The 18,061-nt window shown below is 48.9% G+C and overlaps 3 protein-coding genes across 3 annotated transcripts; all 3 read left to right on the top strand.

Moving 5' to 3' along the window:
• Positions 1–1,669: 1,669 nt before the first annotated feature.
• On the top strand, positions 1,670–4,482 carry DFL_006891 (uncharacterized protein; the record flags this gene model as incomplete). The annotated part of the gene is made up of 5 exons (XM_067636386.1): positions 1,670–3,096; positions 3,167–3,199; positions 3,280–3,913; positions 3,971–4,177; positions 4,237–4,482. The coding sequence occupies 5 exons, from the start codon at positions 1,670–1,672 to the stop codon at positions 4,480–4,482; spliced, it is 2,547 nt and encodes an 848-aa protein (XP_067488009.1).
• A 2,458-nt stretch (positions 4,483–6,940) lies between these two features.
• On the top strand, positions 6,941–9,266 carry DFL_006890 (uncharacterized protein; the record flags this gene model as incomplete). Its single annotated transcript, XM_067636385.1, has 2 exons — positions 6,941–8,846; positions 8,917–9,266. 2 exons carry the CDS (start codon positions 6,941–6,943, stop codon positions 9,264–9,266), a joined length of 2,256 nt encoding a protein of 751 aa, XP_067488008.1.
• Positions 9,267–11,493: 2,227 nt separating this feature from the next.
• Positions 11,494–16,726, top strand: DFL_006889 (uncharacterized protein; the record flags this gene model as incomplete). Its single annotated transcript, XM_067636383.1, has 3 exons — positions 11,494–11,526; positions 11,886–12,456; positions 12,531–16,726. 3 exons carry the CDS (start codon positions 11,494–11,496, stop codon positions 16,724–16,726), a joined length of 4,800 nt encoding a protein of 1,599 aa, XP_067488007.1.
• Between the last annotated feature and the right edge of the window lie 1,335 nt (positions 16,727–18,061).

The raw sequence follows: 18,061 nt of genomic DNA, 5'->3' as shown, positions 1-18,061 counted from the left end.
CTTCACTTGCTGCTGGGACCTACGCGGTCGTACAAGAAACTAGCCTTGGCGACAAAGTTTCGCAGCCAATGGCCTTCGGTTTCAACCCTCCACTTCCAGCTCGATGGCTTGAGCTTGACAGGATGTCGACACTTGGGATCGTGGAACGAGGCTTAAGGAACTATGCAATGTAATATGTGACAGCGATATGAATGTGGGCTAGCAATATGCATGGATTGATATTTAGTATATATTCCATTGGCAGAAGCATATTCGAATCCTAGTAATACTGGCAGATCTCCAAGGCTGGCTAGTTCTAGACCCTGATTTCGATAGCATTTGTATTAAAGGAAATGGTTCGATTGGACGGTCCCATAGACCTATACGGAGTAGATTCAAGGATTCTTAGCATGCCGGACGCTGCAAAGCACGTTCTCAAGTTTCAGACCGTAGAAACCATTTGTAACCCACCTCAACACATATCAATCGACAATATATTAATATATTTGATAGCAAGTGGGTTACGTTTCAACCTGAACGTGGAATATACCACGAGAATTGAAGTCTGCCCGCTCATTGACCGGATTCCTGGGAGAACCCGACCTAGGGAACTCCCCCTTCGTTTCTGCGAGAACGGAATAGTACCGACTGACGGTTTTTCGCCATCGGATCAATGTCGCAACAGACTGCAAATAATGTGATTGCTCTGTAACCTGCAGCATGCAGTAACCGAAGGGAGCGCACCGATGGAGAGAAACGGGTCGGTAGAGTTTAAGATTGCAGAGAAGTAGCTCCATGTGGTGTCTGCGCAGGGCGATGTCATTGCCTGACAATATCACAGTGGGTGAATCAAACGGTGGGCTCAGGAACGCCTTTTTACTTAACCCGCCCCCGTTTTGCGTGATTATAGCACCACAGCACGCTGCGAAATCTCAATCTAACGATGCCGCCGTACCTGCATCTCCACTTAAACAGGGTACTCGCTAGAATTTACTGCTTCCATTATCGAACCAAGCTTCTTAACAAGGAGAAATTTTCGAAACGAGAACTTTTCGAACGAATTCTCTTCACCCAGTCAGTGGTGATATCGCGGGAACCCGGGAAGGTTAATGACCCTGGTCATGTTTACCCTGCTTTTAATTCATACACCTCACCAAACGACCCAAATCTAGGTTTCGCCCAATGAGCGATGCTTTCCATTGGCCATGAGGTTTCCACGAGTGATAGGAAACCTTGTGAACTGTGGAGCAAGATCCCCAACCAGGGAGGCAATCGGTTCCTGCAGGGGAGAACACGAGAAACGTTCGAAACTTTATCGGCACTAAAGATTTTCCGAGTTCAATACACTTTCCAGCAGTGGCCCGGATTGCGGTCAAGGTTTCAAGCACAAAGTGCCTGATTGCTAGCCAATATATATGATTTGGGTAAAGTGCTCCGGGTATAACAAGTGAGGAGATCGTTAAATACTCTTGTCTCCGCCGGTCTGGAAAAATCCAAACGTCGTCTTTCTTTTCTAGAAGCAGGAGGTTGTTCGGTTTCGTTAAGATCAGCTTGCATTGGTTTCGGGTTCTAGCATAGATCACCTTTCGACGTCTGCATTGGGCACCAATACTTTTGGTCGTGGGGACAACACACTATTTCCAACAAGGCTAATCGAACGGTTCGAGGATCGGTGTTTCCCAAAGTATACATGGACCTCCTAAGGCGTATTTCGGGCTCTTCGACAAATTCTTCGGGCGATAACCCGTTTAGGCGGAGCTTGTCCCTCGGGCCCCTCCGACGGAAATCATCTAAAGACAGCAGCAAGGCTATAAAGATCAGAAAGGCTTTAAAAGACCACCAACATCTAACATACACCTCTGCTCCTCAGAGCCCCCTTGTTAAATCTAGGACAGGGAGCTTCCCAGAATTGCCAGAGCTGGAGGGGGAGGATATTCCGTCCGCCCCTCGGCCAATTCGACCTCCCAACGAGCGGATGTATTCACATGCGAATCATTCAACCTCGAATCATTCTGACGAAAACGATTTACCATTAGGGGTTGTATTTGCTGGACTAAGCCCAAGAAGAGAGTCTACGCTTTCGATTCCATTTACACTACCAAGGTTGACTAAGGATAGACGGATATCAGAGCATATCGACCCCATGCATTTGGGTGTTGGCTGTATGAATGCGATCGGTTCTATGAGCACAATGAGTTTGGCAAACTCAGCTTCTATTCCAAGGTCGATGACTCGATCTCGGCGAAAATCAGAGGCCGTAAGCTATTTCGATGATATGGAAGAGGAGGAGGAGGAGGAGGAGGTGGTGGTGGTGGTGGTGGAAAATGGGGGTGTCGTTCAAAAGGAAGAGCCAAAACGAGATGAGAGATTTGACAAAACCGTCCCTCATGTCTCAGTACTACCAGATGTTCCCGAGATTCAGTCGGCGAGCAGCTCCTACAGTGCCCGCAACTTTGAGGCCCGGGGATCTGTCGTTTCGTTTGCCACTACCAATTCTTCTGCCCCCTCGCCTACAAACAATCCCACATCTAGTATGTCGAAGAGGAAGATTCTCCCGTATATCCCAGACGACGAATCTTACTCGTACGACCTTCTTCCGCCTACCCCGAATTTGCCAACAAGGCAAGAGAAACTAGCGGTAGAGCAAATAGAGGAGCTATCGCAAAAAATCTACTCCAAGGATCATTTACGAATTATTACGTCCGACCCAAGGTTGCTTCATAGCTTCTCGCAGTTCTTGGCCTCCTATAGACCATCTGCATCCATGGACTTGTTAACATACTATCTTGATGCGAAGAAGGCCATTAAAGCTATTAACTACGCAAATGCTCTGGCTGAATCGTTGGGTCCAAGTCCTTCTCCTGATCGATCATGGATCCACATTGAAGACGAAGGCATTACACCAGTCAACAAGGTGCTTGAAAGAAAAGCCGCAGATGCGTTCAAAATCCTAACGGAACAGGAGCTCCCGCGCTACGTTTCTTGGGTTTACACTGAGATTGTGACGTACAATATCCAGAAAAAGATTACTGGAGGTGGGATTCGGTATCTGGAAGAAAGTGCAAACGAATTGGGCGAAGTCTTTTGCTTGACTGATCCACAGCGACATGGCAATCCGTAAGTTATCAATCCTCTTATCTCAAAACTTTCTCAAGCCGTGGCGCAGTAAGCTAACTTTCATCTTTAGAATTGTGTTTGCCAGCGAAGAATTCCATCGAACGTAAGTAATTACGAGCCAAGCTTATGCAATGTGCCATTTTATGGCCTTAACATATAAGCCTCTAACAACTCCCGTAACAGAACTCAATATCCAATTTCCTACGTCTCTGGCCGCAACTGTCGTTTCCTCCAGGGCCCCAAAACACAACGCCATTCTATAGCCCGTCTCCGTGATGCAATTCGCCAGGGGCGTGAAATTACGGAGTGTTTTCTGAACTATAAACGTGACGGGACCCCGTTCCTGAACCTTGTCATGGTGGCTCCTTTACTCGACTCCAAGGGTCAAGTCCGGTATTTCATCGGCGCTCAGATCGATGTCACGACACTTGCAAAGAATTTCGTCGGCCTCGAAGGCCTCGGGCGGTTGATGACAAAACAAAAGAGACAGAGTGAGGTGCTCGATGCGGACTTGGATTTAAATCTGGTCAGACCAAAGCATGAAGAGTTTAAACAACTCGCAGACTTGTTCAGTGCTGAAGAAATGGAGAAAGTTAAGGAAACTGGTGGCCAACTACATAAAGATCATAAAATCCAAGATCCCTTGGATGAGCTTTTTGCGGAGGACCAAAGTGTGGAACGGGATTCGACTATCGAGCCTTTCTTCCCGCCAGGTTCGTTCGATGCAGCTTCGGAACAAGAGGTTCCCAAGAAGAAGCCAAAGGCAACAAAAACTGTCAACTTTTGGAGCAGCACCTTAAAAGGTGTCTACAGAAATGCATGTGACCTCGCTTCTATCTATTTTGCGAGATAGTAAGACTAATTCACTCAACAGTATATTCTCGTCCGACCATATCCATCTCTTCGCATCCTCTTCGCATCTCCTTCGATGCGTACACCGGGCATCCTCCAATCTCCACTCATGTCCAAAATTGGTGGCTCAGACCATGTTCGCGAAGAGCTTGAGAGTGCACTTTCCGATTCCCGGGGTATAACCATCAAAGTTCGATGGCTGAGTAAGCTTGAGGAGCAAAATCCAAATGTAAGCCAGATATTCCCCATACCATTTTTCATAGCATTGGCTCACATGTATTTCTATAGAAAAGCGAATTCCTCGGCCGTGAACGGTGGCTTCACTGCACTCCTCTCTTCGACGCCAATGGCACCGTTGGTGTCTGGATGATCGTGGTCGTCGACGATGACTCGAATCCGGAAACTATTTCCCATCACGAGTATGATATCTCAGATCTTGACCTTGGACTTGAAAGACGTCCAATATCTAGCTCCACTGAGTCATACAGGCTCTCCACTCCAATTGATACCAGTAAATTAATCAGAAGCGGCTAAGCTTGTGGGTTTGTTCGAAAGCCTCGAAATGCACCCGTTATCCAGAATCCCGAGGATTGGAGAGACCAAAACGGAAATTGCGACTTCATTTTCGACGACCCGCCTGAGGGTAATGAGAGCGAGCCATGAAATCTTTTCATAACATAAAAGTCCCACTTCATTTCTTGTATATTATCTTTCTCTTATCGTCGCATGTTCAATCTTGCATTCGGTTTATAGGGATGGAGTTTTCGAAATTTTTGACGGCGTTACGGGTGGTTGTTTCTTGGGATATCTGGAGTTCTTTTCTCTTCCTTTTATTTTCTTCATAATTCTGTACAATCTCTCTAGGTTTGACGATTACACGATATATATAACCTCCTGTATTCTCTTAATCGAACCTGAAATATTTCGTCCATTTTTTAAAAAGATCATCAAAACTGCGATATGGCAATTAACCTGCAAGATCATATGTGATAAAAATTGGCCCCGTATATCTGATAACCTAGCTTGAATACAAACTCGATGCTCTGGTTTTTTCTCATCAACCATCTCCAATCCAAACGCCATCTCGACCTACCGCGAATACAGTTTTCAACGAAGGAATATTTAATGGGACTTTGATACAGTACTTGGAATATTTCCAAAAATCTCATGCAATTCGATCGTTTCGCCTAATCAACATCTGGGGATATTCGGCATCTTGATTTTCTAATCGAAAATCAAACACAGTTTCCCAACCGAAAAGAATCGAATACGAAGATTGCGGCCCCGGTCGTTTTCGGAAGGTGGCAGGAAGAAATAGAAGAAAAGTACGGGGACGAATACAGTATCAGTTTCAGTTCTGGGGATGTAGGAGAAGTCCTTGTCCTTATGCTAACACCATAGTATCGACATCGGTGTCGACTTCCCATCGCTTTCATTCTTTGCCCTCTACCGATATCATATCAGTTCTATGGTCACCATGCACGATTCGATTCTTACCTACGCCGATCCAGTAATCGTACTTATCCCTCCTTCGCGATCTCGAAAAGCACCCAACTGACCCCAATCCGTCCGTTTCTTCCGCTTCTTCGCCGGCTTTCCATGGTTGTGAGAATGACGACCGATCATACATTTTATACAAACTCGGCACCTCAATTTGTTGCATCCGTCTTTTTTTTCTTCTCAAGCGATTCATTTAGTATACATAACTTTGCGATCCGAACGGCACGTAGCATAAGGACTAACTATGGAGTTGAATAAACTTTTCTTTCTCTCACACATTCCCTTTATTTCGTTTTTATATCATCCCTCATGCTATCTCACCCCTAAAATTGCTAACTCACTTACAAAAACGACATCAAGCGTTGCCCCTTGTTGTATAATTGCCAGCCTCCCAAAAGAAGGTTAGTACGCATGGGCATATGACATAATGGCACAGCAGCTTCTATCCGGCGAAAGGCGCCTTCCCATTTGCCTCACAGCTGCATCTCACAGCCCCACTATTGACCAATAGCTGAGAAAAAAGCTTGGACTAATTTCTCGAAATGATCACGAGCGCCTGAAAAAAAAAAATTCGCATAGCTTGTTTTTGGTGAAGGAAGATGTAAGAGGCGGATGGAGTAGAATGTTCGGTGGAAGGACAGCGCATGTAAGGATATGTAGAAGTACTGTATGTACTGCACGCAGAGAACATCGCATTGCACTAGCCTGTGAGGGTGGGGCCGTCGTCAGCATCCGGATCTTGCAGCTAACTGTGAGCAAATCCTTCGTCATAGAGAAGAAGCTATAGGATGCCTGCATATACGGCACTTATTTTCATGAGTCTGAATTCCCTGAATCATATGCTTTCCGGCCCAACAAAATCGAATCTTCTCGAGGATATAAAATAGGTATCCGAGTACTTCTTAGTATACAATATATAAACTTCCCACGAACGTACAGGACGACTAGCGACTTCAGGAGGCGACGTCTATCCGATCCCTTGTCCTCCCCTGCTTCCATTCCCAGCCCGTTCACGTTTCATCTTTCTTCGTTCGTCATAGGAGGGAAAAAGAGAGTCGACCAAAAGGCTAAAGCCCTCGATAAGACGCCCAGGGAAAGCCTGGCGCTAGCTTTGTATACAAAAAGCCTCCCAAGAGGACATATGATACACTTCTTCCTGTAGTTTTTAATATCTCTCCCGCAAGAGTCGACATCCCCCCCTCTTTAAACCTTTCCTCCGCTCTTCACCCGGCCCGGCAGGCTTGAGACGTTTGTATTGTATCTACGGGGTTTCTTTTCTGATACGAGTCCCGTATTTCTGCCGTTTCTCCACCCTCCGGATCCTCTGGGTATTCTTTCCCCAGAACTCCCGTCTAATATTAATTGAAAATAAAAAGACTACCTTAGGACGATCCGCCGTTTTCTCTAAGCATCGTCATAAGGGTGTCACAGCATCTTCCCTAAAAAAAGCCGCAAACCTCCCCAGGCGGGGCAAACACCACCCAAAAAAATCATGTCCGGCCGCCCTCCACACGTTTACTACGGCGCTGACCACCGCTCTCAACGCCAACCAGCCAGCCGAAACCCATACCGCGCATCGACAGGTAACACCGCTGGACTCTACGGCGCATACGGTGGCGGGGGCGCCGGTGCAGGAGCCTCTGCAGCTCCGGTCCCGAACCACTACCGTGATGCTTCCGATGACTGGTCATCGACATACTACGGCGACGATTCCTTTACCGACGACAGTGTCTCCGAAGACTTCCAGCGCATTTCACTCGCTGACCCCCGGCGTCATCATGGCGGCCGGGGAGGGCATCACCAACCACCTCCGCAACAACAACAACAACAACACCCGCAGGCACGGTATAACTCCTATGTTGCAAACATAGCAGCGGGCAGAAACGGCGGCGGCGGAGCACCACCACCTTCCCATCGCGGACACGCACGTAGCCAACGAGCACCTTCTCCAACCGATAGTTCATATTCTCAGACGACAGCATCCGCATCCACATACACCACCCACCGCCAACACGTTCAAAACGCTGCTGCCTTCCATGCTAATCATCGGGCCCCGTCAAAATCGTTGGATAGGCTGTCACACTATCTCCCTCGTGGGTATAGACTTGCTGGTCCCTATGGCGGTGACGAGGAAAATATGGATCCGAGGTTTCAAGAAGATGATCGCTCTCGTGGTGTCATGGTCCCGGCTCGTTCTATGCCACGCACTAAGTCTCTTCGGAGGGTGTCACCACCTGATACGAGTGAGCGTGGACGTGAAGATTTCATGGGAAGACATCAACGTGAACGTGAACGCGAACGCAGAGGACCGGAGTACTATTCCCATTCGGAAAAGGCCGCAGCGTACAAACGTTCGATGTCGCAAGATCGTACGGCGCAGGAACGTATTGCTGCACAAGAACGCATTGCTGCGCAGGAGCGATTGGAACAAGAACGTATCACGCAGGCGCAAAAGAGGATGGCGCACGAACGTATGATGCAGGAAAGAATGGCCCAGGAAAGAATGGCTCGAGATAGAGTGGCACAGGAGGTACCACGGCAAGGACGTCGTGAGTCTAGAGCTCTGCCTGGCGAATTGATTCGACGATCTTCATCGATCGGAAGGTTTGAGTCGTTGAGTCAGGGGGATAAGACGGATGTTCCGACACCGCCGGTTGGTGCTTTGGTTCGACGTTCGAAGTCTGTTGGGCCGCGTGAAGCTTACAGACGTCGGCGATCACTGGGTCCTGTTGCTCGTATTGAACGGAATTTGGAAGATCCCGGTGCAAGCACGGCTTTGAGACTGGATCTTGGTGGTGGTCAGGATGTCGATATCTCGGTTAATAACAGAGATAGGAGACGAGGACCGACCATCGGGTCGATCACTATCAACCAGCACGGTCGGTCTCATAAGAGTAGAGAGAGGGACCGTGATGGGGATAGTGGGGAGCGAGTGCTCGGAGCGTCCTCCGAAAGCGCACGGACGAGGACCACCGGAGCGCTGACGGAAAAAGAAAGAGAGTATGAAGAAAAGATGAGGCGGTTCCGTGCTGATATCTCTTCGTCACCTCCAACTTCGCCAGAGCTGGATATGGAATTCTCAAAAATGGAACGGAAATTCAACATGGGCCAGAGACCCAGGAGTGCGAGTGTGGGGACTGCACTTCCTAGATCACGAGCGAAGATTCCATTGCAAATTGCCGCACCTCCTCCGGTTGGTGGCGCGGCGGCACTAGCACCGCAAACGCCGGGAGGTGGTGAGCCGCGACATACGCGGATTTCGAGGAAGATCGTGACGAGACAGGCTCTCGAGGAACTTGGGTACCGGTACGAGGATACCGGAGACACTTTCACAGTATATGAGATCCTACAACCTCCTGAGATCGATGAGCTAATGGACATGACAGCAAGGATTCGAGGTAGCTATCCGTACCTATCCGTACCTATTTTTTAACGATAGCGACGACACTAACATGGTTGAAATGATAGCTGCAAGACATGACCGCCGTCGTGCTCGTTCACGTGGCGAGCGACAGTTCGCCGAGTTCGGACTCGATGAGTACGGTTCCAGGAAAGGCCCACAGAAGCCGTTGAGGCCAGTGGTCAACCAAGAGGAAAAGCCATTCCAGTATCGGGAGCCACCATCCGCCGGGCCACCAATGCCTGGTGCTTGGCCACAGCTACCACCGGATAGGAGGAATAATATCCCCATGCCGGATCATACGAGATTCCAGCGGCCCGGTCCGGGTAACCTCGGTGGGCCACCACAGCCACCACCGACGCAGCAACCGGCCGGATCGAGATTCGGGAGGAGAGAAGGGGCTGCATATTACAGGTGATGGGATGGGAATGATTCTTTGATGGGGTTATGCAGGCGATGACGGCTTGGGAGGCACTATGTCGCAAAAATGTTTTGGTTTGATGTTTCCATGAGCTTTTTTGTCCGTGCTTTTTTGGTTTGTACGGTTGAACTGTTGAGTTCGTTTCAGTCATATTTCTGATGTCTACCTGGACCATGTTGCATATTTTAACGAATTTCCTTTTACAGATCGACACCAGATACTAAACTGATGACCCGTTATGACCAAAAGATTCTGTCTTTTTTTTTTTTTTTTTTTTTCTCGATTGATTTGAACATCTTCTATAGCACACCATGATAATACGATTCCTTCGGTTTATTCCTTTGATTTTCTTTCGTTCACGGCGTATCTGACAAAACAGTTGAAAGAGTAAGATTCCACTATATCTTATGCTCCCGTTGTATGCATGTTCTTCGCTGCATCCCAGATTTTTATTTTTATTTTTATTTTTATTTTTTCCAAGAAAATCGTGGAGTGTGCGCGCGAGAGAGGGAGGCCGCAGATAAGAAAAATAGTATCGGTCATGCAAGTCTGTCGTGGCGTGGGTATTTATACACGATGACTGAAACCTCGTGAACTGGCAGACATTTCCATTCGTTCGCTGAACCGGATGAATGATGAGATATTTTTTTCAAAAGCCGAGTCGTCGGAGATCATAAGTGGTTTCATGGGGGCCAATGATAGGTTTTGTAGATGCGAGTTTGAGTTACAACTTATGTGGTTTTTCCGGACAGCGTGTGCCTGATAGTACCGGGAAGCGAGGTGCAAAGCTAGCATGGTTTGTGGTCGGCCGGAAAACTTCCCTTGCTGGATTCTGAACCTGTTGGTCTGTCTTGTCTTACCGACGAGACGATACTCGGGTGGATCACAAGTTTTGCGGAACATCGATGATGGTTTTTGCACACCATCAGTAAATAAAATCATTTCATGATGTGATATCGTGGTTAGAGGTCATACGGAAGGGAAAAAGAACCCCCCCCCCTTCTTACATTTCCACCTTCGCCCGATCTTAGTGATTATATTTAATACGGTATTCTCTATCGGCTTTTTCAAAACGTCGCCATAATCGCTGGAAAACTTTCTTTGTTTTTTTTTTGTTTTTTTTTTGGAACGGGCTGGGAGGGTTTCCAGCCATCTGTGATCTCAAAAATAATAATCTCCGACTTGGCCGGGGACCTGGGCCAAAGTTAAAGAATTCCGATTATTGGACTGTGGTGCAGCAAAGGACTAGCCTCTTTGCGTCATAGAACCCACGCTTGCGACAGCCTGGTTTGGTTTTGGGAGAAGATGAACCCTTGACTAAATTTAATGTTTTGACCAAGAAGAACTTGGATTTGGAAATCTATTTGGTTGATGATGAGGTAAGTTAAGTAAAAGTTAGGAGGGACTGAGGTTTCAAATGAAATTTCCCAGGCCAGCCTCAATTGAATGCTCAAGTGAATCGTAATTATTACGATATTAATTCCGAATCGAATCACCAGAGGATAAAAGGACAAAGACAGATAAATTACCTGTGTTCATGCGGGTAGAATATAGTACTCGGGTGGGTCGTTTACCGGGGGCTGTTCGGCTGGGTTTCCTGTTATTGCCTCTTGTCAGATCTGTTCCTGGATATCTCTTCTCTCTTGTTCTCTTTCTTCCCTTCTTGTCAATCATAATAATTACCGTCTCTTCTTTCCGTATAACCTTTTAATCTCTTATTTCACGATATAGCGCTAATCCCCCTCTCTTTCACTCGTTTGTTATTTATAAAATTTAAAAGAAAAGAAAAGGTAGACAGGAGTATACAGTACACACAAAGACAATCAGGGATCCTTCGAGAACAGGTTTGTCTTCCCACCCTTTGATGGCGCTCGGAGCGATCCAAAGTTGACTTGACTGACATGTTTTACTCGTCATCCCTCGCAGCCAGTGCAGCCAGCCAGCGTAACCTTCAAAGTCAATCTCCGCTGCATCCTGCACACATTCCTCACAATAGTTACACTTCTTGCGTCGCCTGAACAACCTGTTGTGTTTTAAAAGATCCCTTTACGTCACGGTAAATTTCGATTTAGGTTAGGTTAGTCAGTAGGGGCTTGCATGGTGCCGACACTATCTTTTCTCTTGTAGAAAGAGAGAGCGAGAGTGTGAGAGGAAGAGAGAGAAGGGGGAGCGCCGTGGGCGTTTCCTTCCTCCACGACACCAAGTCGTCAAAAAGGGCGCCATGATGTTTGGCCATAAGAAGTCTAAACGGCAGCAGGTATTTAACTATTTTATTTTCTGTGATTCATTTCCTTTGATTCCCTTTTAGCATTTTCGATATTTTTGTTCGGCTTTTGGAAGTGTCGACGTGACTCGAGTTTTGCAATCGAATCAAATCAAATCGCATCCGGAATCCGCATCTTGTCGTTAAACTTCCCATCCACATCACTCTCACTCACTCACTCATATTCGCACCTGCCATTAATTAAATCAACCATGCAGTCATCCCACATGCCCTGCCTTATTACCCTCTAAACATCACCACAACCTCACACCACGAGCCTTCCAGGCCAGTTAGCGAGCCTGGTATCTAATCCTAATAACGAATAACTAACCATGCACTACGCTCTTTACCAGCAATCTCCCTCACAACCGACAAACCAATTCGCCCTCGCTGCTGCCCGTGCGATCGTCCCTCCTCGATCCCAAACTCCCACTTTATCTGCCGCCGCCGCCGCCGCCGCCCTCCATGCCTCTCCGAAACAAGTCACATCCCCTGCATCCCTCGTCACCCGTCGAATGGAGCGACGAGGGAGCATCAGCAGCATAACAAGTGCCCCTCCGGGTTTCGCTTCGCCGATAAGCGGTATCAGAAGAAGAGGTAGCGATGCGAGTATGACGGAGAGGATAGGATGGTTAAGAGGTACCGACGAACATGGAACTAGCAGTAGTAGTCGGCCTGGTAGCAGGCAGAGGCCGATTGGTAGGGAGGCAGTGGCGTCGCCGACAAAGGGAGTAGGGAAACGAGTATCGATTGAAGACCATAGAACATCTGCGACAGCAGTCAAGACGCTAGGGCAATTGGAATCAAAGCATACACCGAAAACTGGGAAGGTGGCGGCACCAAAGTCTGCAATTAAGGGTGGGGCTAAACCTAAGGCTACGAGGGAAGTGGTGGAAGAGGAGCCGGTGAGAGAAGTCAAGAAGAGTGAGTAAAAGATCCATTTATCTATCTGCAAGGAACCCTTTCCGGCAGGGTTGAGACATGCTAACACGCTACAGCTTCAAAACCCCGTAAGGCGAACTCGAAGCCAAAACCCTCTCTCGAGCCGACACACGCAGCCGCTGTAGTCGCAGCGGTAGCAGTCGCCTCGGCTGGATCTAAGAAATCACAACCAAAGGCGAAACCGAAACCGAAGCCGAAACCAGTCGAACCGGTATACTTGAGCGAATCCGAATCCGAATCCGAATCCGAAGAAGAACCTCCCGTTCAAACGTACCCAGGCTCGGAATCCGACGGTGAAGAGGAAGAATTCGAAGGGCCACCTCCGTCCACCAACCTCAAGAAATCGCTCCGAAACAAAAAAGCCGGACCCGTTGACGACGGCACGGTACACCTCAAGAAGTCGCTACGGAGTACCCCCGTTGAATCCGCTGCGAAGGCGCCGGTCAAGAAGAAGAACGCCCACGCCCAAACACACTCCGATACTCAAGGCGGTATGCTATCAAGAGGCACGATGAGAACTACGGTCCGGGAAGATATGGAGCCGATTATCGATGAAGCGAAAGAACGACGACGTCTGGCTTCGAACGCCGCTAAAGCCTCTGCGTTGCAGGACCCTGCTCATGCACCGAGACGGCAAGAGGAGCAACCACGCACTGCTACAGGGCCCTCGGATGCAGTGAAAGCATTGGCACTACAGATTATGCGAGAGCAACAGGCCAAAGCTGCTGGAAAGCCGGTCCTACTCGAGAGCTCCAGAGCGAAGAAACGAGCGGCCGCAGCTGCTGCACAAGACTCGGATTCTGATTTGGATCTAGAGCCGGAGCAGGAACCCGACACCCACATCGACGAAGATGAGGCATTCGCTGCAGAACAGGAAGAGGAATCGCGTCGGCAAGAAGAAGAGGACAGTCAGATTTACAAGCGACATCAGTATAACGGTTCGGTGAGCTCAGTTACTAGCTTTATGAGTGACCTGGAAAGTATACCCGAAGAAGCTGGAGATCAAGGCCCAAGAGACGGAAAGAAGAAGAAGAAGAAGAGGCCGGCCCCTGAGAGTGTGATCATTCCGGGCAGGGATGGTGTTCCTGCATTACCCAGCAGCCCGATATTGGAGCAGGAGCGGATGCGAATAGCTCAAGTCGCTTCGCCCGAGCCACCCAAAAACCATTCAATTGAAAGGAAGAGGACATTAGAGAAGCTCACGGGGACAGCAGCGACGCCAGTAGCAATCACGACGGATGATATCCCTGTGGAAGACCTGAAGGGATCGCCTCCATCCTCGACCACCTTAACCGAAGAAGTTACGCAACCCGTTGTGATCCATACGATTCCGCCGACGCCCCCGTACACCGTTGATAAGCTACACCCACCACCCCGCCTCTTTGACGCCGGATCCAGTGACGAAGATGTCAAACCCGCGGCGAAGGCCAATGGAGCAGCGTTGAAGCCCAAGACGAAAGCATCTCCTCCACCACGGGAAACACACTCCCCACGACCCATGAAACGACACTCCCCACCGCCACGGAGCGTCAGTCCCGCCAAGTCGGCTATGAAGCATACGCAACATCACGAGGGTAGCGACCGATCGTCGATCTTGTCCGCCGAAGATGGTTCCGTCGGAGGACATGGGAGACGGAAGGCTGCCAGAGTCAGCTTTTCGGAAGACCCGAGTGTTGTGGAGATGGACGATGATTCCTATCATTACAAACCCATCCACAGCGCGTTAGACCAAGTCACGGAGAAGAAGGCTGTGACTAAGTCTGTTGGAGCGGTATCGTTCAGCAGTGTGAGCCGGACGAGAGTGGAGAGGACGCCATCGCCTGAACCGAGTTCTTCGGCTGCTGCTCAAGCCGCAGTACCAATCGAGCATTCGGCGGACCATAGATTGGGAGGATTGATCGGTGCTGGCTTGCTTGGGAAATTTACCAAGGGGAACGGCAAGAAAGAAGCTGGAAGACACTCGCCAGTGCCCCAGAAGAGGGGAAGCCACGACCCACTTGCCCCGGAAGTTAGCAGCATGAGCCCTGCGCCATCAATCAGTGATGACGGCTTGGAGAGTGAGAATGAGGCCCCAGCGGCGGTGGAGTTCGCCAAGGCGATACCAATTGTCGCTGCCGTCGCTACACCTCCGTTGGCCATGTCTACCCCTCCTCCCACAGCCGCTTCTCCCGTGCCGGTCATCGCGAAGCCGCCCACGCCAGAGCAGCCCAAGGAGGCCCAAATTTCTGCTGGCCATGCACCCCCCGTCGTCGAAGTCAAGCCAATATTCCCACCACCGACATCGGATACAGCGACTACGCTATCCGAGAACATCGCGCATGGCCGCCCGGTAGTCTTTAAGGATGACTCCGGAGAGGATGAAGACCACTTCTCGGATGCGTACGAGGATCTAGACCATGTTGTGCTTTCGGCAACCGGGTCTGGAGCGGTCATCGGGGTTACAGCTGCCCATGCTCACGGCTGCCCGGGTATTGCAATTACGACCGAAGGCCAGTCGGCGGTAGTGGATACTATGGTCCTCCCGAGTATCTCTGAAGTTGCTGACCAGCCAGTGGAGGTCGCTACACCACCTGGGAGCCTGCCACCGCAGATCGTCGGCGGATTGTTACCGGAGGAGATCATTACTGATGAAAACGAGCATGCCCACACGATCCTATCGCCGAAACCAATTAAGCCAGTATCACCGAAGGTAATCAGTGCCGGGCTTACGTCGTCCCCATCGCCTCCTATCGTGTATACACCGCCAGTGGCAGCGCCAGCACCACCTGTCGTTAAGGCTAAGGCTACAAACGGTGTTTCGAAGCCAGCGGGTACTAAGACTACCAAAGCTACCAAGGCCGCCAAACCGAAGGGTGATCTTTCCAAGTCTAAGCATGCGCCGAAGCCAAAGAAAACCAAAGCAACCGCAGCTCCGGCGTCCGTACCAGTACCGGTTCCGGCTCCAGTCCCTACCGCTAGCAGGAGACTCTCGAAATCCAAGCCTGCACCGGCTCCAGTAGCAGCTCCCCAAAGACGCCTCTCAGTTTCATCCGATGATTCCGAATCTTCCTTCCAACGAGAAAACCCTCACCGAAAAGCGGCTCGTCGCTCACAAGGATTTTCCATGCGAACATCAATGCGTGATTCTACTGGGCGTGTACCTCCATCCTCCGCCACTTCACAACACGAATCCGGCCTCGCGGCGAGCAGATTCGCCGACACTAGTGCCTCGTCGCGATTCGAAAGTGGATTCAGAGCCGGAAGGACAATCGGAACTGGTGGGCCACGGAGGCGAGAGTACTCTCCTGATAGCTCGGATGACGACCGAGTCAAGTCCCTCCGGGCACCAGCAAAGGCAGAAAAGAAGAGTAGGTTTTTAGGCAACTCGACGTTGAGGAATGGAAGTTCGGGACCGCCCCCTGGAAGACCGCACTCAAGCTTGGGTTTCGCAACAAAGGGGAGCTCGAACACCGGGCGAAGTGGATTCAAAGGGTTTAGAAGTCGATTCGAAGATTCCTCTGATGAGGAAGACCTCCGACCCGCCGCAGCTCCCCGAAAAAGACCCGCCACAACTTACAGGCCTTTGACACCGGATTCTTCGGACGACGAACTACCTGTCGTGCAGGCAAACGGAAACAAAACTCAGCAAAATGGACTACAGGACTCGACGTGGGCCCCCGCAACTGCAAATGGAGAAAACTACGCCTTTGCCACTGACATCTCCGCGGATATCGCGCCAAAGAAGAAATGGTGGAGTTTTGGGTCGAAGCGAAAGTCGGGAACCAGTTCGAGACCTGTTAGTAGGGCTAACTCGATGATGTCCGCCGCTCCCGCCCCGCTCATTACAAACTTACCACCGCCGCCGCCGCTTGACAGACGCATCTCCGACCCCGATCACTTTTCATCGCCAATGAGTACCTCCGCTGCACAGCAGAGGAACCAGCAGCTCAGGAAGTATAGAAGGCTTAGCAACGGAAGTGTCAACAGTATTGGCAGTGCGAAAACGTGGACGCCGAGTTTGGGAACTTCGACCCTAGTTGGTAGTCCCAGCGGGGTTAGCAGCGGTAACCGAAACTTGACGCACGGACGGTTGGCGGAGCTACAAGAGGAGGATGAGGAGGAACATGTCTTGAACAGTGATCCTATTGATAACGGTACTGTTAATGGGAAAGCGCAGGTTGTGGAGCCTAATGGTGGGGTTTACGGAGCCCCCAAGGTAGCCAAGAAGAAGAAGTTTAGAGGATTGAGGAAGATATTCGGGATTGACGATTAAGACGAAGATCCCAACAACTTTCATTTCTTCTGTGTCCTTTCCATTACTTGATACGGTTCTTTTAATTTCGGTTCTCTTGTTTTATCATTGATTTTTTCTTTTGTTTACGTATGGAAAAAGCACTGTATACATCAAAAACAACTTGATTTTTTACTTTGCTTTGTGGGCTTTCTTATCTCTCTTTTCCTTTCTTTTCGTTTGTACGAATACTTTATTACCTCCAGTCGAGTCCATTTTAGCCTTTCCTCCTTTGAACGCTATTATCAGTCTTTTCTTTCTTTCTTTTGAAGTACAATTCTAGGCCATGCTGTGCTCTCCTTGATCCGGGGTTGTCTGTTGTTTGAATACTCGTTTCCTAAATTTTACTTTTAGCACATTGGATATCCCCTCATTTTTTTCTCAAGATCTTCCTTCGAACCAAAATTTTTTTTTTTTTGATACTTTTTCTTCGATTTAAAATTGCGTATATGACTGAGATGTCCCTTTTCTTCTTCTACAACTGCTATTACTACCACTATCTTTCTTTTGGTTATTTTGCTCTTGTACTTTGCAAGAGATCCGTCTTACTTTTTTCTCAGTTGTTATATTACGATAGGATTTTTTTTCAAATTAATACATCTGGCCGCTCGAGGAGGGTAAGAGTGGCTTTTATTCCTTGGGTGTACATTATAAATACCCTAAAGCATCACTGAAATTTGAGGCCTATTCCGCAAGAATTGATTGAAGATCTTATATGGCCTGGAAGTAGCCTCGATTCGATTTCGATAAGATCATTCCAAACCTTGAAGATTATTTAAATAGCCAAATATGTCGAGTCTCCCAAACAAGCTTAGCGCCTTCTCCGAAATCCAACCTCTAAAACATCACCTTCCATCTCGGATCGTGCGGTCTACAAACTCTTCGAAATAGAAGGGCTACAAGGTCCATACCCTCTCTTAATATTACCCATAGAATTGCCACAATCGGCAATATAAGGAACATTAGAGAAACCCTCGACGTCAGTACATTCTCCAACGTAACCCCCAAATACCTATCAAACCATCCATATCCACATCCAACACCACATGTCTAACCCCGGGCAGCTCCCGCTCCCTACCCGTTGTCTCGACCTTAAACCCCGCATAATCCGATACTAAATCATATAACCCCACGGTACCCTTTCATCCTTGCCTAAATATAAATCATGCGGACGGCTTGTGTTGCAAGCAAATTTTAGTTTGGTAATTGATTTTGAAGAGAAGTTTAGCATTATCGAGAGGGGTTCGAGGGGCCAGAGACGGATTGTTTGGAATGGAGTGAGGGAGAGGTGTTTTAGTATTGAATAAGGGGAAGCAG

The sequence above is a fragment of the Arthrobotrys flagrans genome, assembly GCF_004000055.1.
Source record: "Arthrobotrys flagrans strain CBS H-5679 chromosome Unknown unitig_8, whole genome shotgun sequence".
NCBI lineage: Eukaryota > Fungi > Ascomycota > Orbiliomycetes > Orbiliales > Orbiliaceae > Arthrobotrys > Arthrobotrys flagrans.
The sequence above is the reverse complement of the archived record's forward strand: the minus strand, read 5'-3'. Positions and strand labels throughout refer to the sequence as shown.